A 24,126-nucleotide genomic window follows, 5' to 3' on the forward strand; every position below is an offset into this window, starting at 1 on the left:
TTTTTGGAACAGCTGCCAGAGCGATCCTCTCCAAAGCAAAACCAACACGTCTCACCTTTTATCCTACACTGGAGTTTCATCAGCCCTCCCCTCCCAGCCCTACCCCCCTGGTCTTCTCCAAATGACAGCTGCTAGAAAATGAAAACCAGGGAAGTCAAAAGGAGACCAGAAAAGAGTTTTCAAAGAAGCTTCAACATAATTTCAAATCTCTAACTAGAGAGAAGTACTCCAAATATCTCATGAGTAGTAAATACGTTTTCAACCGAACCTTAAAGTGTAAGGTTTATTTCTACAAAATCCAGTCCAAATGTCTCCCTTGAAAGAGAACAGTCGTCAAAGACAATACTTTTTTAAAAAGACATAAAAATCAAGGCTGTGTTTGTGGAACATGCACTCTACTTACCAAATCTGTCAAATCTATACTTCTGAGGGTTATGGAACACCCTTGTAAAGTTCTAGCAAATACCAGGAATGCCAAAAAAAAAAAAAAAAAAAAAAAGTATGCACATGACTTGTATTCATATCTTTTGTTATCGGTGTATATTGAGTATTACACTTTTCATACAGTTTTTTCCTTTCTTAAAATGTGCACATGTTTTCTTGGCACCGTCTGTATATCTCATACAGTTTGGTACTGGGAGTGATTTATGACGATAACCACATTTGCAGCATTCTTTGAGGTTCTTTCTGCTTGATGAAGCAGGCTCATTTAATCAATACAAACTGCTTAACATGCTAATTGCTACGCTAAGTGGCAGTAACCAATTCCTCTGGAACAGCGGTGCAAATGCTGTTGAACATGTTTTGTAATCACTGTGGGAGGTAGTTGTTGTGAAGGTGTACAGCAGTGCACACAGCAGCTCTTGTGCCTGCCTTTCCTTCACCTACTGGACAGGTGCATCCCCCCCCCTTTATGTTAGGGCAGGAAGCACTTCTTAAAAGAATTTAGGTGAAAGAGCTTCAAAACCCGTTCTTGCATTCTTTTTTTTTTCTTTTTTTTTTTTTTAAGGAGGGCGCAGCTCACCGTGGCCCATGCGGGGATCAAACCGGCAACCTTGGGGCTACCAGCACCACACTCTAACCAGCTGAGCTAACCGGCCACCCCTGTTCTTAAACACACAAAACCCTATGAACATTTCCTGCTGATCCTCGTGTGAAGACTGGTTAATGTCCAATATAATTAGACCATCAGGGAAGCGTGCCTGCATTGACACTCTGTTCTCTCACCACAGTACGTTCCCTGAATGACCAGGGTAAGTCTTACTGGGAATTTCTGTATGTGTAAAGGGCACCAAAGCATGCAGTCCTATGCTGTGCATTCTCTCTCACTCCCATTCCATTTCTTCCGGAGACCGCGGAGCAGGTCTCAGAGTCAGTCACTTTAGAGCAGTGGTTCTGAATGTGTGGTCCCAGGACCAGAGACATCAGCATTAGGAGACATTCAAATTCCAATGCCCCACCCTAGACCTGTGACTCAAGTACACACTGAAGGTGGAGAACCATTATCCCTGAGTGTCCCTTTCTGGTTCTCTCAGCCTGTCACCCAGGCCCAGCCCACAAACACACTTATACTCAGGCCCTAGATGCCTTCTGTTCTACCTTCACAATGTCTCCTAAATGCGTCCCTTCCTTTCAGTTCCCACGGGGTAAAATTCTAGGGCTTTATGGTCCCATCCTGACTCTTTGCTTAGTAATTGTGAGGCATCGAGCCTCAGTTCCCCACCCCCCACCCCCAGGAAATGGACCCAATAATATTGCCCATAAAATGCAAAGTATTCCAGTATTCTGGGAGGCAATATAGCAACACCTATTTAAATTTATAATAAATACACCCTTTAATTCAGCAATCCTACTCCTGACTTCAGAAAATTCAGTTAAAGTTCAGAAACTCAATTAAATATAAAGTTAACAAAATATGTAAAAGCATGTGTACAAGTATGTTTATTGCCATATTATTTATCAGTGGCAAAAAAATCTGACATTCCCATAGATAGGCTTAATAAATTAATGTTACACTGAGACCCTGAAATATCATGCAGCCATTAAAAAGAATGAGTAAGACGAAGGTTGGCAAACTTTTCTGTCAAGGGCCAGACAGGAAATGGCTTTGCAGGCCATACAGTCTCCATGGCCAAGTAATCAACTCTTTTGTTTCAATGTGAAAGCAGCCATAAGAATATATAAGCGAATGGGTATGTCTGGGTTCCAATAAAACTTTGCTTATGTAAACAGGTGCAAGCCAGACTTTGCATATGGGCTGTAATTTGCCAACCCTTGAACCAAACCTATAGTCTACGTGACTTTTAACTGTTTCCACTGGATATTTACTACTGACTGAGAAAACCAGGGGGTAGTTTTTAAAACGTGCAATGGAATCATAATCTTGCAAAACTACCAATGACCCCCAAATACCCAACTTGTGGAGGTACCCACAGGAGTGTTTGTCTATACGTGTATGTCGATTTCTATATAGCAGCATATGGGTACAAAAGAAAACATGGAAAGGTAAGTATGCACTTCTTAGTAAGATTTAAGAATTGCTAACGAGGGGAAAAGGTGGGGGGAAGAGATGCGTGTAAACAAATAATGAAAAGAAAAAACAGAATGAATCATCACTTATGTGATCCTATTCTTGCAGTCAATTAAATTGTACATACTTATGGGGTTAAAATGAATTAAATAGGATGCAAAAACCAATCCCTAGCTCCAAGGATAGTTGTGAAAAGTCAACGAAATAAAGCATGTGGACTCAGCACACAGCCAGATGGAGCTGCTCCTTCCAACTTTCACGATCCCTCAATTAGACTAAACCTTCTAGCTAGGTTTTCTGCTCACATGCTCCCTAACAGCCCTACTTTTCCCCCCCACCCCTTTCAGTGAATTCTCCTCTCTGTGGCCCTTGGTTCATTTATTGATGCATTCCATGCATTAATGTACCCTGGGCATCACCTATAAGCTGGGCACCACGCTAGAGGCTAGAAACTTGAAAATGCCTAGAACACATTCCTCTGTCCTCCCGGGATTCACAGGGAGTGGCCAGAGAGCTGGTTTAAAGCCTGGCTTTGGTCCCATCGCCATCTGTCTCTACGATGGCACCCTTTCCTTGACAAAAGAGTGGACCTTCTAAGCAGAGCACTACTTTCCCCAGGCAGAGAAGACTCCTTGCTTGTGCTCACAGACCTGGCGCCTGGCATGACTCCTGGCACAGAGCAGGCACTTAGTTAAAAATGGTTGAATGGCTGAATCACCGATGGACGAAGGGCTGACTTGACTGAATCATTAAGTGAATGAGAAACTTCTGTCATCGTCCATCCCCGCGCTATTGTATCTTATTACTCAAGTCAATGCTAAGAACAGCTCAGGTGGATTTGTGTGTAGGAGGTACCAGGTACTAAGTCAAGAAATACTGGCCGTATCCTGCCTGGCAAAGTCTATATCAATAAACCCCCTGGATAGAGGTGGCAACAAATACGAAGGTGGCGCAGTGAGTTGCCCGAGGACACGGAGCTGGGAATGAAGCCCAGACGGAAGGCCTGGCCTCGTACTCCAGAACTAACATGCATGTCACAGCCCTGGGTGTTTCTCTTAGAAAGTATCAAGGGTGCTACGAAGCCCTTCGGTGTGGGCGCATGTCCTGTTCATAACGATAAAAAGCCCCCAAATTTTATTTCTAAAGCATAGAGAAATGGCAACTGGCCAAACACTAGGCTACAAGGAGATCAGAATGTCCCCGGCACCCTGAGGAACAGAATCGACCAGGGGTTCGGCCAGGCTCTGGTCGATTCTTGGCTTCCCACTGAAACCTGTTCTCATGGGCTGCCCGGTCCTGATTCCACCTCTGACATATTTGGCATAAACCACCCAAAGAGCTGTCTTTACTTTCTCCGACTCCTCTCCCTTGTTCTGACCTTTGCAGGGAAAATGATGGGTGTTCCTATCATCAAAATGTTACGCAGATGTCACAGAATATTACTGAACTGTCAAGGAAATACAGCAAGCAGAGGCTTACTTTATGGATGAGAGAGAGAGAGAGAGAGAGAGAGAGAGAGAGAGAGAGAGAGAGAGAGAGAGAGAGAAGATTGCTTTCCTTCTAAGGAGAAGATACAGAGTCAGTAGTTGTACAGAACTTCAGCTAAAACAATGCCTCCATTGTCACCTGCAGCTTTGATAAAGCAGACTGTTTCGTGAAATCAACCATTTGGGGCCAAATTTCCAAGTGCAGCATTTTGCTGAGCACCAGATGCACTCAAACAGCTATTTTCATGGGGAATGAAAGTGATTTGCATCTATTTATTCAAAGCCATCTGAATTCTCAGCCACATGCACCAAATAAAATCATTGCTCCCTTTGCTTCTGGTAACTTTTTATGTCTCTTCACTACGGAAATCCTTTCCCGACCTGTACACCAAAATTGACATCCTCAGGGCCTGTCTCCCATGGCCTCTTGAGGCAGACTTGCTTGGAACCTGGACCTGGTTTCGGCACTGGGAGGGAACCAGAGTTGGTATTCTGGCTTCATTTTTCTTTTTCTCTATGCTCATAAAATTATCTCACCGATCCCTGTTTCTTTCATTCAGCAAACCTTTAGAAACTCCGTGTCTGACCTTGAGCTTCTTACAGACACATGCCACCTAGTCCTTCCCCTCCAGAAGTCAATTTCTAATTCTACAGAAACAATTGACTGCATCTCCCCGCAATGTGGAAGCCTTCATAGTTAGTGACAACCATCCATCCTGGTGTCACCTCGAGGGCCTCTCCATGCTAGATTCTGGTTGTCAGATTCTGGTCATGCCCAACACTTTAATATCATGGGGGGAAAAAAGCGAGCCACACAAGGCAAAGCATGTGTCTGCTGAGCAACCAAAAGCTGGAAGCCCTGGGAATGATTTATGGCATTTCTAAATAGGACTGATGCTGGTCAAAGCCGTCAGTGGCCTCTGATTTTACCGGTAGGCATTTGGGATGATTGGTCTTGCCGTTGGCAAACTCCTGGGAGAAAAAGGGAATCCTCCTGGCTTGGAGGGGAGGGACTGGTTAAATAAGTGCATTTGTCTCTAATGCCTAAAATCCAGGGTAGAGAGTAGGAGACGTCAGTGAACGAGAGCCTGCAGGCCAAAGCCTGGTGGCCTGCTTTGGAATGGCCCAGAACTAAGAAAAGGTTTTACATTTTTAAAGTAAAAAGGAGGAGGAGGGGGAAAAAGTACAAGAGGAGGAGAAAGAGAAGGACAAGCATCCACAGCAACCATACGTGGCCCGTAAAGCCTAAAATATTTACCATCTGGCCCTTTTCAGAAAACGTTTGCCAGCCCTTGGCGGAGCTGGATAAATCACTTATTTTCTAACTTCTCAAAATAGATTTAAAAATGGCATCGAACTGAGTCCATTCATCTCTCAGTCCTCATCACCATTCCCATCTCCATCCACTCTACCATGATTTTTGACACTAGAAAGCCGTATTACTCATCATGGCCCATCTGGTCAACCAGATGCACTGCCTGCTTTCACACGCACACCTTCAGTTCAGGTCACGACCTGCTGTCTTGCCACCATCAAGCTCTCGGTTGACTGCCTACTTGCGGAGCCCCCACCTTAAACATTGCTATTAGTTTTAGAGTTTATAAACAAAGCTACAACCTGTTAGCAATGTTCAATTTGTTTCCTTTTCCTGTAGAGGTGCAGCCAGCAGCTAAACATGGCCAAGTTACAGGAGCTTACAGCTCTGGGGACGAATTGTATAAAGTAGGGCAGCATCTAATAATCAGGTGAAAGGATTTTTAAAACCCACCCCGGCATGCTGTTATTACATTGTTATAAGACACTGAAAGAGACATGCTCAGAAAATTACATTTTCCCCTAATATACAGGAACAAAAATCACAACATGTGTAAGGGAAAAGCCCAAGTTGTATCTGTATCTATCTTGTCTGAAGAAACAGTTTCTTCTGTCTTAAATGTTTATTACTAAACACAATAGGTTAATCCCCCTTTGCCTCTTTTAATTTCTGATGAATTTAGGAGGAGTGCTTTGTGAGTTAATTCAGTGAATTTGATTTTCGCTGAGTAAGGAGGGCGCAGTGGCCAAGGCGAGGACACCCGTACCAGCCATGCCTGGGTTTAAACCTTGGCTCCCTCACTTCTAGCTGGGTGTCCACACTGCAAACTCCTTAGCTATAAAAATGGGATGGCAGTGCCCATGCCAATAGAATCATGTTGAAGTTTAAATGTGAATGCATGTCTGGCGCTTGTATGAGCGCCGGGCACAAGTAAATTCTCAATAAATGTCAGACGTATTATATCACCATCAGTAGCAGCATGTAGCTCACGCTTGTTAATCCTAAAAATCAGCTCAGGCATAACCTTCTCCCAGCAGATGATCAACGTTGATGGAGACCCCATTGCTGGCACCTGAAAATTTACCCATCAAGCATTTTTTTTCCCCCCTGAAAATCCAATTTATTTTCCATGTTGTGGACAGATTACCTATCAAGCTTTTAAGCTCCGTCTCTCGTCATGCATTTTTATGCACTCACAGTGGGAGAAACATCTCTCTTCCCCACCACTGGTATCAGTTCAGTTTGCCATATGCCAGACATTCAACTACTATTTCTGTTCCTATAAATATAAACCTGTAGCCATGGTTTTCAACACATTTAAATGGAAGAGAGAGACTTCTAGTGAAATATCAACGTCCCTTCCCAGACCCTCAAACCACCATCTGCTCCCCAAAGATAACCAACATTACCACATATATTTGTACCCACCGAAGATGACCTTGCGTGTGTACAAGCACGCATGACCCGATGTGCCTATGGTCCTGCCTCTTCCTCATTCCTCCCCTTCACACACACCTTTGATATTTCTATGAGTGACCCTCCTGCTGCTCTTTAACTGCCTCACACAATTCCTGTGACTGCATGTGCCATGGTTTATTTCATTATCCCCTTTTGGCAGGCACGTAAGCTGTTATTACAAATAAGCGCCTCAAGAATGGGAACGTTACCATCTTTAGACTCTTTTCCCAGGACCCGGTAGTTAGCAGGGCTCAGCAAATATTTGCCAAACAGCGGAACGTAAGAACAAAGGCACGACTCCCTCCATGAACACTCGCGTCCACACCACCACTGCTTCTGGTAGCAGGGCTTTAAATTCCTGGACGTAGTATTGCTGGGCAAAGAGATGCAGGGATTTCATTTTGGTAAATAAGCACCAAGTTCCATCCAAAGAGATCGCAGCACATTGACTTTACAGGACTCTATTGTTGCCTGTGCTGAGGAGCAGGAATCATAACTCCCTATCTCAATTTTAAGCTCCTTGAAAGATGCAAAGGTTCTTTTACATTTTATCTTGTATTCCCCACAAGACCTATCACATTGTTTTGCAAGTACTAGGGAGATGTTTGATAAAAGATTTTTGACAGAGCTGATAATGGCTTTAAAAAAAAGTAATCTGTACATTAACCCAATCAGTCAGAGCCTGTAAACAGAAGGTAAAAATTAATTTTTTTTGTAGGGTAAGTAGGGGACAGTGTGCGGTGCTGACTTGGGAGAAGACTAAAGAGTGGGTGTGTATATATATTCTATGATTTCTTTGATGCCATCTGTATTTTAAAACAAAATAAAACTGTACAGCACATTGCTTTTTAAATTAGGTTGAATATAAATTACTTTGGTTTCCAGAATTACGGAAGAATTTCACTTGAATTCTACAAACTCATGAGCAAATTTTAGATGCAAAACCAAGTTTTGAAGTAAATCTGTCAATTAAACCAACCAACAAAAAAGAGGTGACAAGGTGAAAACAGTGAAAACCTGCTGTTCAGATTTCACTCTCAAACCTGGGTGCAGTCAGGGTTCCAGAGCACAGGGGAGAAGTCACCCTGGGGCAGAGACGTCACCCTCAGTGGAGTCCCACCCGGCAGCCTCTGAGAGAACCTGCTAAATTTCAGTCATTCTCCACCTTATCACTCGCACCCTAAGGAAATTCTAAAACTGACAGGCCCCACGGTGGAATGAGGACCATCCCACACATCGCCTGCCACTCCTTATTCCAAAATTAGACCTTGTCATAGACACTGTTCTCCAAGACGGCAAAAATAGCGGCTGCTCAAGGAAGCCCGAGTTGCCCCAGCAGAGTCTCCCAACAGAGTTTCCCTGCAGCTTCTCCCCCAAGGCAGCTGGCAGCTGGTGAGCAAATAAGTTCTTGCCACTCCATCTCATCCGACACTTAGTCCTTCCTAGTACTCCATACCCACCCCAGCCCTCATCTGGCACCTCCTTTACAGGAATAATAACAATACATTGAATTTAAAAAGCAAGAAGCCAGGGGAAGAATTCATGAGCTATAAGATTGCTTTCTGGTGCCAAAACAACCCACACAAACAGGACTTCTTGCAACACAGTTTGTTAAAGATATACTCTAAGTTGATGGATATGTCTAATGGTGCTCTGATATGCAGGGTAACTTGAAAACGCGAAGACAGTGATCAGGATACAGAGGGACGTAAGAGCTTTAAAACTGTTCAAGGGAGTGAGGCATTATGGCCAGAGGTGAGCAAATAAGTTTCGGAACTGGATAAAAAGATCCTGCATTCCTGGCGCCAACAGTAATGCGCTCTATGGCTGTGGGCAAGTAGACTCGGCCACTCAGAGCTTCTGGTTCTCTTATCTATAAGACAGGGGCAGGGAGTCCTTCCAGGTCAAACGTCATGAATAATAGTCTCTGGAATTGTAAGCCCTAGGGGAACCTGGGTATCACCTGTCAATTATCACTATATTCTAGAGCACATAACAGAGCATCGCAGGTCCTCAATAAACATTCCTGAATGAACAAATGATGAGAATGAATGAATTTACCTCATCGAGATATTGTGGTGATTAGAGAAAAAGCAAGTAAAGTATGTCTGGCATATCGTACGAGGCTTGATAAATGGTAGTAGCTGTTATTACTACCGTGTTTCCCTGAAAATAAGACCTCACTGCACCATCAGCTCTAATGTGTCTTTTGAAGCAAAAATACTAATATAAGACTCTATATTATATTATATTATATTATATTATATTATATTATATTATATTATATTATATTATATATTAATTATATTATATTAATTATATTATATTATATAAGACCCAGTCTTATATTATATTAAAATAAGACCGGGTCTTATATTAATTTTTGCTCTAAAAGACGCATTAGAGTTGATGGTCTGGCTAGGTCTTATTTTTGGGGAAACATGGTAAAGAGCCCAGCATATAGCAGGTGTTCAATAAAAAAATGATATTATTAGCAAAACACCATAAAGTAGGAAAAATATTCAAAAGGTAGAATCAAGGCATTAAATAAACATTACGCCAGAAGTTTGCATGGTGTGGGGACACTTGGTGGCCCCCATGATCTTCCCCTCCAGGTGTTTAAGCCTTTTTGTGGTTCCCTTTCTAGACTATGCTTTTAATCAATAGACTATGTCAGGATGACGGGATGTCACTTCCATGATTATGATAAATAGGATTGTGACCCCCCCCGCCCAACACCTTGCAAGCAGACACTCTCTCTTGCTGGCTTTCATGAAGGAAGTGGCTGTGTTGACCCATGTAGCCAACTGAGGATGGCCTCACAGAGCTAAGGAGGGCCTCCTTTCAATAGCAACCAAGGCCCTCAGTCCTACAGCCACAAGGAACTCAATTCCATGAATAACCACATGAACTTGGAAGTGGATCCCTCCCCAGTCTAACCTTCAGAGGAGATTGGAGCCCCAGCTGACAATGGCATCTTCGCCTTGTGAGAAACCGAACCTGGGGGTCCAGCCAAAACCCCTGACCCCCAGCAACTACGAGATAATAAATGGGTGTGTTTCACGGTGCATATTTTGTGGGATTTTGTTATGGAGCAATAGAAAATGAATACATGTAGCAACACAGGCAATTGGCCTCCGCATGGGTGGCAAACACCCAAAAAGGACCACCCAGAGTGACAACAGAGCGAGCTGGGACTGGGAGAACTGAAGACCCCCATTCTATCTAAAGAGGGCAGACACTACTGGGCACACCAGACTGTTGCCATGTGGGGATGTGAGATCAGTGTTGTCAGACCTTCTCACTTTTCAACACAATACAGAAATCTGAGTTTTATGTGAAACCTTAATTTTTAAATATTGGCCAGTAATTTGGAATTTTTAAAACAGCAGTGAGGTGGTCTCAAACAGGGCAAAGGAAACATGTGTGAGAGGCTTCATTCAGAGATAAAGCATAATTTGGGGGTTATCCTAACCGGTTACACATGTGAGCCCCACTCCTTCCAAGCTGGTGACCTTAGGCCTTCAATCCAAGAGTCACTGTGAGGGTTAGTGAGCACCAGAAAGTCCTTAAAATATGTCTGTTATAGAGTAGAAGCATGATATATTTTCATTATTATTGATATTATTATTGTATTAGTTTCCTATGCATCAAATTGCCATCACGTGGTAGCTTCAAACAACACAGATTTGTTCTCTCACAACTCTGGAGGCCAGAAGTCCCAAATCAGTTTCATTGGGATACAGTCAAGGTGTCCCTGAGGTGTCCCCTTCTGCAGGTCCCAGAGGAGAATCCATTTCCCTGCCCTTTCCAACTCCTAGAGGCCACCAACATCCTTTGGGTCACATTCTTCCACCTTGAAAGCCACCAGCGTAGTCTCTTCAAATCTCTCTCTCTCTCTGTCCCTCTGCTCCGAGCATCACATCACCTTCTGTCTAACTCTGACTCCTCCTGTTTCTTTCTAATGAGGCCCCTTGTGATCACATGCGGCCCGTCTGGATAATCCAAGATAATCACCCCGTCTCAAGAGCCTTAACCTCATCACCTTCACAGAGTTCCTTCTGCCACATAAGGCCACGTTCGCAGGCTCCCAGGGATTAGGGTTGGACATCTTTGGGGAGCCATTATTCAGCTTATCACAATAATAATAATAATTAATAATAATAATAATTACTATTACTATTATCCAACCCACAAGCCTCCTCTTTATGACCTCTGGGACTCAGGGTCACAAGTCTGCTCCACACCAATTCACTGAATTCTGCAAGTTCAAACTGGCATGGGTCCCCGGGAAACATTCTGCCTGTACATTAAGTCAGGGAAGTTTTACAAGAGTGGCAGCTAACAGGGGTTAGGGCTTCCTAATAATGAGGCTCCGCCAGAGGTTAGCTCCGCCATCGGTCTCCATTTATGACCTTGGCTATCGCAGACAGGCAAGTCCGTAGTGGCATAAACGCACTTCCTAGCTGAGACTCCGAGGTCTGACAATTAACTTCACAACCTTGTTGCAACGATGTTGCCAATCTTTTTTGATATCAGAGGGATTATTCATTATGAATTTGTACCAACTGGACAAACAGTTAACCAAGTTTACTATTTAGAAATGCTGAAAAGCCTGCGTGTAAGAGTTAGGCAACCTGAACTTTTCGCCAATGATTCATGGCTCTTGCATCACGACAAGGCACCAGCTCACACGGCACTGTCTGTGAGGGAGTTTTTAGCCAGTGAACAAATAACTGTATTGGAACACCCTCCCTACTCACCTGATCTGGCACCAGTGACTTCTTTCTTTACCCGAAGATAAAGGAAATATGGAAAGAAAGACATTTTGAAGACATTCAGGACATCAAGAGTAACACGACAACAGCTCTGATGGCCATTCCAGAAAAAGAGTTCCAAAATTGCTTCGCAGAGTAGACTAGGTGCTGGCGTCAGTGCACAGCTTCCCCAGGGGAGTGCTTCAAAGGTGACCATAGTGATAGTCAGCAATGAGGTATGGAGCACTTTTTCTAGGATGAGTTCGCGAACTTAATTGTCTGACCTCATATAGGCAGATCTGTCTGGATCCATTAATAACCACCAGAAAACCTAGGGTGGGTGGCCAATAGTGCTGTATCCCTCACTTCATTTTAGCATGGTAGCTCTTTACTTCCCTGACCACAAATTAATTCAAGTATGTTGCTTTTAATCATTTCACAATCCTTAGTTTAACTTCCTTGAGATTCAGACCCCAATTGGAAGCTTACTCATTTCCATCTAAAACAGGATGTTGTTGCTTTACAAATCACATTCATTTTATAGAACTCGTTAAGTATACAGCGAATTAAAGAGCAAACATTATTTTCCAGTTAAATTTGCAAGGGGACGATCTGAATGAATTACTCATAATCCTGATTAATTTTTAGCGGAAGTAATGAGAAGGTTGTAAGTGGAAAAAAACATGTGTGTGCAGAACCTGCCTTTCAAGTACATAACAATTTATGCTAATTGATAGCTTTACAAATAAGGTAGTCTTGGAAAAACTTCTTCAGATGTTCAAAGGCATCTAATGGGATAGCTACACAACTTTAATGTAATCACATGTTGCCTTATAGATTCGAAGTGACTTGAATTCTACTTTATAGCTAGCTATCTAATATCTATGTATCCATCCATCCATCCATCCATCCACCCACCCACCTGCCCATTTGTCCATCCATCCATCCATCCATCCATCCATCTATCTATCTCTATTACAATATCTAGAATTGGTAAGCATATGGGGGAATAGACACTGAGATTGCATTAGTTCAAAAAGAACATTTCTAAATGATCAGGGGAAAAAAATAATAAAAAGAGTATTTCATGATATGTGAAAATTACATGAAATTTGAATTTCACTGTCCATTAATAAATATAGATACAGCCATTTGATGACGCTTTATCTACGACTGCTTTTGCACCACGATAGCAGAGGTAAGGCGTTGCAACAGAGACCATCTTAGTCCGTAACATCTAATGTATTTACTCTCTGGCCATTCACAGGAACTTTTGCTGATCCTTTCTCTAAAGTCCCAGAGCCCTGCATGCACAAGTCATTTGGGAATAATCTGGGGCTGCTTTGGGACAGATCATATTACTGGCATGCTTTACCACCCCCCAAAATCTAAGCACCCCACAGCTTTAAACCATAAATCTTCACACTACCCTAATCTCACTATGCCAACCTAGGTCCTTTTGGTTTTGCAGATTTCTTTCCAGATGTGCAGGTAGCTCTCTGCGTGTGTTTGCAGACACGATGCATGATTTGCATTCTTTAATTCTTCTGCATTCCATCAAGAGAATGTGCATTTATATATATATTTTTAAATTTATTCTTCTTAAAGAAGAAACTCAAGAATCATAATTCTCTGTACAATTCACAGATCCTAGCACAATGCAATGAACAGTGTAGGTGTTCTGAGAGGGTGCTGTGGGTGCTCAGGTGTGTTTGTGGGGTCTTTGTACATCGATGGCTGTGAAGGTTTATCAGCCAGACATGCCAAATGCACGCCTATGGGCAGGATGCAGTCTGTGCAAAGGTTTTCTTTGGGCCACAAAGTGTGACAGTGTTGTTGTTGGTTTTAACTAGAATTAATTTCCAACAGTTACAGGTTGGAAGATATTATATACAGACTCAAATCCTTGGCTTCTCCGGAAAAAAGCCAAGAGATCTCCTATGTGGAGCCCACAGTCTGATGTCAACAGTTGTTGGGTCTTTGGCTTTTGACACTTCACTCCAGTTTACCCTGAACCCTCGTCTCTCACTTGTATTTTCTCTCTGACCCCTGCTGACATTTGAAATGATAACGTCTGGTATAGCTGTAAATATACACCTATAGGTAGATAACCCACACACTTGTGTCTAAAGCTGTCCATACACATCCAGATTGGTTTCAATGTACACATTCACTGAAATGGACTGAATGATTGTTCCCCCCCCATCCGATTCTTGGGTTGAAATCTTAACCCCAAAGTTGATAGTATGAGGAAATAGGGCCCTTGGGAGGTGTTTAGTCATGAATGGGATTAATACTCTTATAAAGAGACCCCAGAGAGATCCCTCACCCCTTCCATCAAGTGAGACACAGAACATAGCCATTTATGAACCAGGAAGTGGACCCCACCTGACACTGACTCTGCCAGCACCTTGATCTTGGACTTCTAGCCTCCGGGTGAGAAAGAAATTTCTGTTGTTTATAAGCTGCCCAGTCTATGGTATTGGCTGTAGGAACTCAAACTGATTAAGACACACATATGATAATTGAGGCACACAGTAAGGCACTATGCTTTCTGCATTACCAATGGGCTGCTTCGGGCTTTCCCAGGATGGCATTTAATCCAAGTGCTACATGGGTGAGGATAAGACTCAACCACGTGCTCAAATAATGCTGGCCGTATTTTTCAGCACAGATTCCAAGATGGCATCCGTGGTACACACCAGGTCAGAAGGAAGAAACCCCAAACGTACCATGGAGTTTTTCACGCTCTGTAGCAAGCGCTCGTGCTGCTCGGCAATCGCCAAAGCAGCAGAGTGGACTTTCTGGTAGATGGCCTCCCCATCGCGCGTCTGAAAGATAAACAGCCCTTCGCCAGTCTCACACATCCTGTGAAAACAAAAACAAAAAGCGTCTGAGAGTCCAGCCCCGAGCCGTTCCACACACTGAGAGTCGAGAGTACTCCATGAAACTGGAACCCCTTGTTTCATATGACATAAGGATTCTTGTTCCCATCTGCTAAAAACAAAGTTACCGAGAATCCAAGTTTCCAATTAATTATTAATATGGGCAAGGAACCAAGCACTCTAGGCTGACATGGTGCTGATTTTGTTGTTGTTAATAAGCAAAGTGGGAGGTTAATAAAAAAGCCGTTTCTTGATTTTTAGCATAATCCCTGTACTTCACCTTGCCACTCTCAACGAGGGTACCCCTGCGACTGCCTTCCCCTTACAGTCCAGGAATCAGACTCGTAAGGAACTGGCATTCACCTCAGAGGTGAAAGAAGGATTCTGTGGTGCTCAGAATTCTGTTCGAGCTTCCTTACCGACAATGCTTTCAGGAGGCTTTCATTTCCAAAATCAGACATCAAATTTCACTCCAGCTTCCACTCAACATGGTGGATCAAACACAGCTAAGAATTTTATTTTATTTTTTTAATGATTGTGACTGTGCTGAATCAATGTGTGGAACATCAGAGAAGTTTCTGGAGGAAAGCTATATGGGTTTGATTGTCAATGTTAAGGATTAAGAGGAAAATCATCTCCACCTCAGACTGTTAAAACAGAAATGAATCCCATTAATAAAGGGAGATTGGTACACACAATTAGGCAAGAACCAAATAAATGGTTTTTAATTCTAAATATAGTCTAGTGTTTGTATATCTAATATATAATTACTAAATATATTTGATTACTCTAAATATTTTTAAAGAACATGGGCAAAATTACATGCAAGGGTATTTTTAAAGTTCTAATTTTGATAGGTGCATGTATCAACAGTAAACTAACAGTTTGTTTTTGTTTGGTTTAAGCGACCTAATTATTCTAAGACAATTCCACTCCTTCCATCTCAGAATCTCTTGCTGAAAAACTGACGACTAGCTTTAGTGCCTGAGTTTTACATCTAAAGAACTGTTTAACACAACATGGAAACCAAGCAAATTTTCAACCCAAAGCACTGTTGATTATTTTATCTGTTCCAGTCTATGCAATTCATGCAATAAAAATAGAAACATTCATCCCTATCTAATTTTCCACAGTTGGCCCAATACCATGGCCATATGACAGTTTTCAGCACATACAGCATGGTGTATGTAATTGGTCGAAACCTGCCTAGCTTGAATTTCACTAATATGGGCTATGTGAGAAGAAGAAAAAGAAAAAAACAGATGGCTCTTTCAGTAAGCTTATATAAAGAACTGTCTCATGAGATTGATCATGTGATTTTATTATTAAGTCATTCTAATCCAATGAAGAATGAAAAACCAAGAACAAAAGCATTTTCACTCAATTCCCACTTCCTTCCAGAAGACTTACTCAAGTACTTCAGAGCATACTGCTATCCCTGCCTTATTTACTCCCCACCTGATTTACACCACCATACAAATTTGATTCTACCATTTGGCACCTAATTCTGCAAGATTTCATGATTTTCCTACCTCTTTTTTCCCATTAAATATGGAAATATAATTTGTTAAGAGGAGGATGTAACCTCAATCAATTCTTTACGAGGAAGAAGTGGCCTTCTGTATCCCCTAGGGTTGAGGTCATTATTTATTTACTTATTTATATGCCAACCCTGGTTCTAGGAAGGATGAAGATACCTGTTACTCAGAAACAGTGATAGGATGATTGCTTAATATCAAACCCTGCAACTGCATTTCTCAAACTTGACAACCCAGTGGCTTTTAAACTTTTTGCAACTGCAACCCACAGTAATAAATGTAGTTTAGATTATGAGTCAGTATGTCAGTCTATCTAGCTACCTATTTATCTATCATTGATTTACACATATAACTTGCTGATATTTTCTGTTCTAGTTTATTTTTTAACACTGGTAGTGAAATGCTTAATCTATATCATGACCCACTAATTGGCCAGCCCTACTATTTGACAGTCACTCTTTTACAAAATGTCTTCTTTTGATAAACAAAATGAATCTATAACCTTCTTTTAATGACATAGGAATTGCTAAATAATCATTGTGATAAAAAAAAAAGAAATCAAAACCACTGTAGTATCAAATATTCTTCTTTAAAGTACACAGACCACACACTCCCCTTGCCTCCACCTGAGGATCTGAAAGACACACACATACATACCCTCACACACAAGTGCTCACACACACATACATGCACGCACATATGCACACACAGACCCACACCCACAAGCACACATGTACACACATACACATACACACATGTACACACACTCACACACACGCACATATACACACGCACATAAACACACACGCACACACACCCCAGTTACCACTGACAGAAAGGACCAGGAGTCACCATCTCACACCCTATCCCATCAGCATGTGGACGAAGGTGAATGGCTAAAGTGGCTCAGACACTACAATGCAGAGCAGAGGGAGAGTGACTCTGAGACAGCAGCCGCCAGTCAGCCCTAGTCAGGTAGTCACATGGGGACACGTGAGCCCCGTGTGTCACAGCTTCTGATTGTTTAAGAGAAGCCAGAAAACTTGATGTTTGTGTGACATCACCTGACTTTTTAATGTTGGCAACTTGCTCCATTTTTTTAAACTGTGGGGACCAAAATGCCCCTAGTAATGGGATCTGGCCAGGCCAGCAGTTTACATTAAAGAGACAGCAATGCACTAAAGAGCTCTAAATGGGGCAGCACTTAGGCCTTTAGTCTGAATTGTTGGGACTGTTGTCCGTGCTACTCCAGGGCGTGTGTTCTTCAGTAGGACAGCATGACCCAGGAAGGTGATAATGAACGAAAAAACAACGACCTTCACATGCTCTGCACCCTCTCCCAACAGCTCTGTTTGCTCCTATTGTATAAGCAGCTTTAAATCCATTAAAAATGTTACTGCAAGCCTTCGTCAAAATAATATAATGGGCAAACTCCCCAAGGCAAATGAGAATAGGAAAAAAAGGAAAAGGAAAGGAAAGGAAGTAAAAAGAAAAGCACATGAAACAGGCTACTGGTCTTACACAACCTCAGACAGCACATCTGTTCTCCTCGCCACAGAAAACACGACAGAACAAAGATGTTCTAACGGGTCCCTCCACAGCACGGCTGCAAATACACATTTGGACTTTAAATGGTCTGGATTCCTTTCTTTTTACCCACTGACTTTTCCCTTGGACACTATTCCAGCATCCAAAGTGGTGCCAAATGTCGCATATCACCTCACCTGTTAGAATGGCTATTATCGAAAAGACAAGAGATAACAAGTGTTGACGAGGGTGTGGAGAAAAGGAAACCTTTATACACTGTTAGTGGGAATGCTAATTGGTGCAGCCACTATGGAAAATATATGGCGGTTCTTCAAAAATTTTAAAATAGGACTACCATATGATCCAGCAATCCTACTGCTGCGTAAATATCCAAAGGAAATAAAATCACTATCTCAAAGAGATATCGGAACCCCATGGTCATTGCAGCATTATTCACAATAGCCAAGACATGGAAACAACCTAAGTGTCTAGTAATGGATGAATGCCTAAAGAAAATGTGATATATATACATATATGCAATGGAATATTATTCAGCCATAAAAAGAATGAAGGAAATTCTACCACTTGTCAAACATGGATGGAACTTACGGGCATTATGGTAAGTGAAATAAGGCAGACAGAGAAAGACAAATACTGTATGATCTCATTGACATGTGGGATGTGAAAAAGCGAAACTCAGAGAAACAGAGAGTAGATTGGTGGCTGCCAGAGGCTGGGGAGGTGGGAGACATGGAGATATGTTGGTCAAAGAGTACAAACTTTCAGTTAGAAGCGGAGTAAGTTCTGGGCATCAATGTAAAGCATGGTGACCATAGTTAAAAATACTGTATTATACACTTGAAAGTTGCTCAGAGAGGAAATCTTAAATGTTCTCACCACACAATAAAAATGGTAATTACATGAGGTAATGAAGGTGTTAACTAACCTTTTTGTAGTAACCATTTCACAATATTACACATGTATCAAATCATCACATTGTACACCTTAAACTTAAACGACGTTATATATCAATTATATCTCAATGAAGCTAGAAAAATAAATAAAGTAAAAAGGAACACATTAAAATAAAAAAAGAAGACCACAAGACAGGATGCGTGGATGAGCATCTAATTTTTTTCCCAAAGGTCAGAAGAAAGTCATCCTTTCCTGTAGGGATTTCTCGTGCTATAATCACAGAAGCTCAGAGACGGAGGGGACCTAGCTGAGCTTCTTACAATGGTGGCTTGTCTTACCTGTCGTCACACCCCCGTACTTAGCACATTGTCTGACAAAGAATAGGCACACTGCAATGAACGAGCTGTTAAGTAAGGATGATTATCAAAGAGTTTATTCTGGAGTAGAAAGGGGATTCTTCCTTCTGAGCTCACACATGCCTCCACTAATGGCATATTTATAATAAATGTGTGCTACCTTTATAATTAAAGTTATTTTTTGGATAAATGCCAACCGTGAACAAATGGCCATCTAAATGGCACAATGATAGTTACTGCTAAAAGAAAAGGTTTACTTCTCCTGAGCAAGCCTGTGTAAGAGATCCAGTGCATTTTCATTCAATTATCTACTCAACACGTGTAGTAGGCTGGTGCAAAAGTAATTGCGGTTTTTGCAATTATTTTTAACCTTTTAAACCGCAGTAACTTTTGCACCAATCTAACTGTAGGGAGAACTGAGTACATTTCCTTTGTTAATTTGTTTTCAGTTCTTTAACGAGAATGAGTATACGCTCTACAAAATATTCAGAAATAAGGGATTATTAAGTACCTTAGAATCAAGAAGACAAATGGAGAAAATTCAAAGACTTGTATCAGAATAATTGTCCTTTTACCTATAAATTCACCATTTAGAGGGAGAAACAACTTTCTTTTCCAATGAGAAGGTAGTTCACCAATGAGACTTGTTTTTAGAGTGATATACACAGGAACCAAATGATTTCTTTCCCAAGGCTGTTCACATGTCTTTACATCCAAGAAAAGCTTTTTCACAAATTTGTGCACTCCCTTTAAGGAACAGAATTTATATATATATATGCAACGTCAACTTTCACATATTCTTGGCATACCTACAGGTTTCTCTTAAAACAATGTCAAAAGCAAGAAAGAGATGCTCTCCAGCTGGTAAAGAGAGGCACTCGTGTGTGGTAATTATTCAGTACGTTCTGCCAAATGTCACCTGAGCCCCTCCTATCCTGCAGGTGCGAAACCCAGAGTATTAATTTAAATCAGTCAGAGGGGAAGGTGAAACCTGACACCGAAGCATGCTAACTCAGCAGCCAGCTGTAAAATTAACAGAAACCTACCGGACACCTGCCACCTTTCTTCAAACAATAAACATTTCAAGAACGGTTCCATGGGGGATGTTGCCACAGTCAGCGCTTCCTGTCAACTGGGTGCTCCCCTAAAAATCAGAGCCCCTGCCAGTCCGATGTGCTTCACTGAAGTTTCAGAGTTTCAAAGAGGAATGAAACAAACAAAAGACTAGAAAAACCTCAAAAGAAATAAGCTCGGTCTCCCAAATAAACGAATTGTTATCTCCAGGGGCACCGAATGGCAATTAATTGTGCCATCGCACCTGATGGAAAGTTTATGTTTCAACTCTGAATATCTTGAAGGAAAAGACAAAGATAGGGTCAGACTAGGAACGGCATCTAGAAGACCCTACTGACCTCTGGTCATGATACTGTCACCCAGGAGAGATAAACAGTCCTAGCTGTAGCTGTGTGTGCTAGGGCTACACACTGAAATAACGAACTAAAGGTTCCAGAATTAAAGTAAACTTTAAAATGTTATACATTAGAGCATATCTCAGGAGGCACATGCAAATTACCAATAGCTTGGTAAGTCTGTCGCTCATTGATGGATACCCTACCTCCTGGTGAGCAGCTTAAATAACAAAGGTAATATTCTGATAATATCATCTCAAATGGTTTTAGGGAGCTCTGCTTATGTAAGTATGCCTTCTCTTTTGTAGCTCAGTAGAAGTTTATTAAAAACTAGTTGTCGTGCGGGGCGGCCTGCGGGGTCCCTGGTCCCGCTCCCCACATAAGAACACAGGATATGGTGAGGCCAAAAAGGAATATCCACGGAGCCATAGGTAGGGGAGTCATACCACTATGGTCTCACTGAAGGCTGGGCACACTGGACACGCGACCTGCCATCCGCCTTTCCGCCAACCGACCGACGACTCTCCTCCAATCTCCTCAACTCTGTTCTTCTGCTCTCTTCCGCTCTCCTCGGCTCCTTGGCAATCCTCGACTCTCCTCAGTAGCTGCAGCAGTCATACCAGCGGCCAATTGGCCAACCGGCCACAGCCGACGGCCAACCAGCCACAGCCAATGGCCATCCACCACCCAAGCCAGCACCTTTCCACATGAGGCCGAGAGCCTGTAAACTACTTTCTGGGGCTCTGTACCCACACTAGGCTAACTGCCTGTAGAATGGTAATTACCTTTTTTAGAAATCTATACGGTTTGGAAGGAAGACCCAAGTGTGACTCCTGAATCCACTATTTACTAGCCCTGTGCCTTTGGATGTGTCACACAGATGCCCGAGTTTCTTTTTAAGGTGGGGATAGTAACATCCCCTAGTTTATGTGATCACTGAGTGGCTTTACTTAGACAGTGCATGGAAAATGCTTAGTATAATGACTTCTATATGGTAAGGGGTCAAGAACTAGCAGCGATTATTTTCCACAGTGGATAGGTCTGCTAGAGCTGTTTCTCAGCCGAATAACTGGACCTGGTAGTTCACTGCTGTGGAGGACTGCTCTGTGAGTGTACGTTTAGTGGTGTCTGTGGCCCTTGTGCTCAGTAGATGCCAGGAGGCCCCCTGCCTGCTGTGACAAGCAAAAATGTCTCCAGGAACTGCAAACGTCCCTGGGAGCAAAACCTCCCGGAGCTGAGACCCACTGTTCTGAACGTGAGCACCATTATGAGTGACGTTGCTGATTACAGCCCAATAACCACCCACCCCCATTTGCTTTGAGCAATTATTAAATTGCTCGATTGGACACATTTTGTTAGTTTTGTTTTTCAAACTTCGCATCCATTCCCCTTTTGAGGACATCAGTACTCCTTCCTGCTTGGGGAGAACCATCCCTATTCTAGTTGTTCCCTGTGTGCCTTGTGCAAAGTGTTCTGTACAGCGCCTGACACATTATAAATGTAACGGTCCACATATGGCCTGAAGTCACCTCTCTTCTCTTCTATTGGCTGATGCGTGAGAAGGTCCCAGAGCTCCTGGAAGCCATCACGTGGAGCCAGAGGGAAGCCATGCTAGAAGAAACAGGACGACATAAGAGATGACACCTAGGGTCATCACTGACTCTGAATAAAGCCACGCCTGAAGCCACCCCTACTCCCTGGACCTTGGGTTATGTGAGCCAATGAATTTCTTTCCTGCTCGTGTCAGTTTGGGTTGATAACGACTGCCTACTATGTGCCCGGCATTACGACGGGTGTTGGTATGTGTACCTTTACTAACGCGATCTTGTAAGATGAGTAATGTATTACACCCATGCTACAGGTGTCCAGTGGAAGCTCAGGGCGTTAGATGGCACATTTAAGTTCCCATGGCCAGCATGCGGTAGAACTGTAATTTAACTTAGTTTTGTCCAACTCCCCATCCAGTTTATTACACATAAGCCACTGTCGGCCTTGGTGGGTGAAATGGAGCCACTGAGAGGGAACAGCATTCGAGCCCGTCTCTGAGAGAGGCTAATGATGAGCAGAATTGCGCCCGAGGTCTTTAGTTAGATGCCCTGTGTCCTGGAGGGGGGATACTGTCAGATCTTGGCAGATGCATGTTGGGTATGTGAAAACCATTCGCCCAGAGAGACTTAACTCTTATTCATTTATCGATGTGAGACAGGGAAAAAATTCTATTAGTTAAAATGAAACTGCCTTGTTTTGGACACAGCCAAGGAAAAAATTATCTTCACTAATAAAGCAAGGCAGATATGAAATCTTCACGCTTGAGGGAACAAGAATGATCTTATTATCCTGAACATCTTGATGGTAACTACAAAAATTCATCTTTATTTCCGTTTCGGGCAAAGTATAAAATAGTAATATTGCCTTGTGTTTAACACTGCCTGTATCCCGCAAACTCCAGTCCCGCTCCAAAAGGAATCATAGTAAGATATCAAAGACACTATTTAGTTGAACCCTGGCATCCTTCTTCATGCACTGCTGTTTTTACCTACAACAACCCTGCAAGGAAGTTATTTCTTGGATAAACTTACAAGGGAGCGTAAAGACTTTGTCCAAGTCAGCAGCGAACAAAGAACCAACATTAGAACCCGGGGTCTCTTTGACTCTCGAAGCAGTGCTCCTTATACTATACCATGTTATTTGAGAAAGGAGTAAAATCCTAAGAACACCACCCAATACTCTACGTTCTGATCATTCAATCTCCAGTTTGCAACAGCCCCACAAAGCATGACACTGAATAAGACTGCTGTTCAGAATCAATCAATATTGATAAGTCCTGACAATATTTGAGGCACAAGACTGTCTAGCATAGGTTGTAAGTATTATAATCATCTAACTGCTGGAGTTCTCAAATGAAATACCCAAAAGGTCAGACTATAAGGAAACCAAAGTCCTGGGATAAAACTCATTTTCCAAGTCAGCACTTCATGGCTTTTGGTCAAAGACCATTTCTGAAATTTACGTCTTCAGCACATCTACACTTTTGATCCACCATTCCTTTTACCTGAGCTACTTCAGCGTCTCTCCACACCCCCGTCTGCCCTCTATCCTGTTGTTTACAAATCAGGAACATTATTACATTACATTACACACACACGCACACACACCCCAAAATATACATGCTTAAAAATCTCTATGGTTTCCTACATGACGTGGGAGAAATATCAAACTCTTTAAACTAATCTTACATCCTTAGCAATTCTACTCGATTTCAATATGAATAAATTAAACTTGTGCAAGATGTGAGTCGTAGTAAAACCTGGAAGATTAAGATCATTTCAGAAAAACGTTTCAAGTAGTCATGAGACACTACAAAAGTTTACTAAGGTTTTCGCCTTCAGAAATTACAATACAAAGCCATACTCTTTTCCCATTACTAGTTCCTATAAATAGAGAATCAAAGAACAATTGAAAAATATTCATGCTTGAATGAGTGCTGCCCGAAATGGGCCCAAAACGTCCTGATCGATGCAGAATTCTCCTGGGCATCAATATGAAATACAAGTGGGGAATGATACGGGTTTATGGTCAATAGAAAAATCTTTCTATCATAAAACATTTTTAATACCTTGATTTCACTGGTTACAATTAATCCATAAATAATTCCCGAGACCTAAACAGGGAAATATATTCACCTTTCCAAACACATTCTTAATTTTCCATATAGAGATTTTCCCATAAGGATAATAAATAAGTCTGATGAAAGAAACACATTGCTCTGAAGATTAAGAATGTATTTTCTAACGTGACGACTTCTACACTCTCTGGGAGATAAATTGACCTGTTTGCAGCACTTCAACGCCACACTTGAAATTATGCTACGTTTGAACTTACATTTTCAGTGCCTGAAAATAGATAGACCAGTCCTAGGACACTTGTATGGGAAAAAAGAATTTTAAAA

The 24,126-nt window shown here is 42.1% G+C and overlaps 1 protein-coding gene across 2 annotated transcripts in view; it reads right to left on the reverse strand.

The window, feature by feature from the left end:
• DOK5 (docking protein 5) overlaps window positions 1-24,126 on the reverse strand; it is a 127,227-nt gene that overhangs the window by 16,960 nt on the left and 86,141 nt on the right. For both annotated transcript variants that reach the window (XM_019726052.2, XM_019726053.2), the window contains exon 6: window positions 14,280-14,415. In XM_019726052.2, coding sequence (XP_019581611.1) covers window positions 14,280-14,415 — 136 coding nt within the window. The remainder of the gene's footprint in view (window positions 1-14,279; window positions 14,416-24,126) is intronic.

The sequence above is a fragment of the Rhinolophus sinicus genome, linkage group LG13 (genome assembly GCF_036562045.2).
Source record: "Rhinolophus sinicus isolate RSC01 linkage group LG13, ASM3656204v1, whole genome shotgun sequence".
NCBI lineage: Eukaryota > Metazoa > Chordata > Mammalia > Chiroptera > Rhinolophidae > Rhinolophus > Rhinolophus sinicus.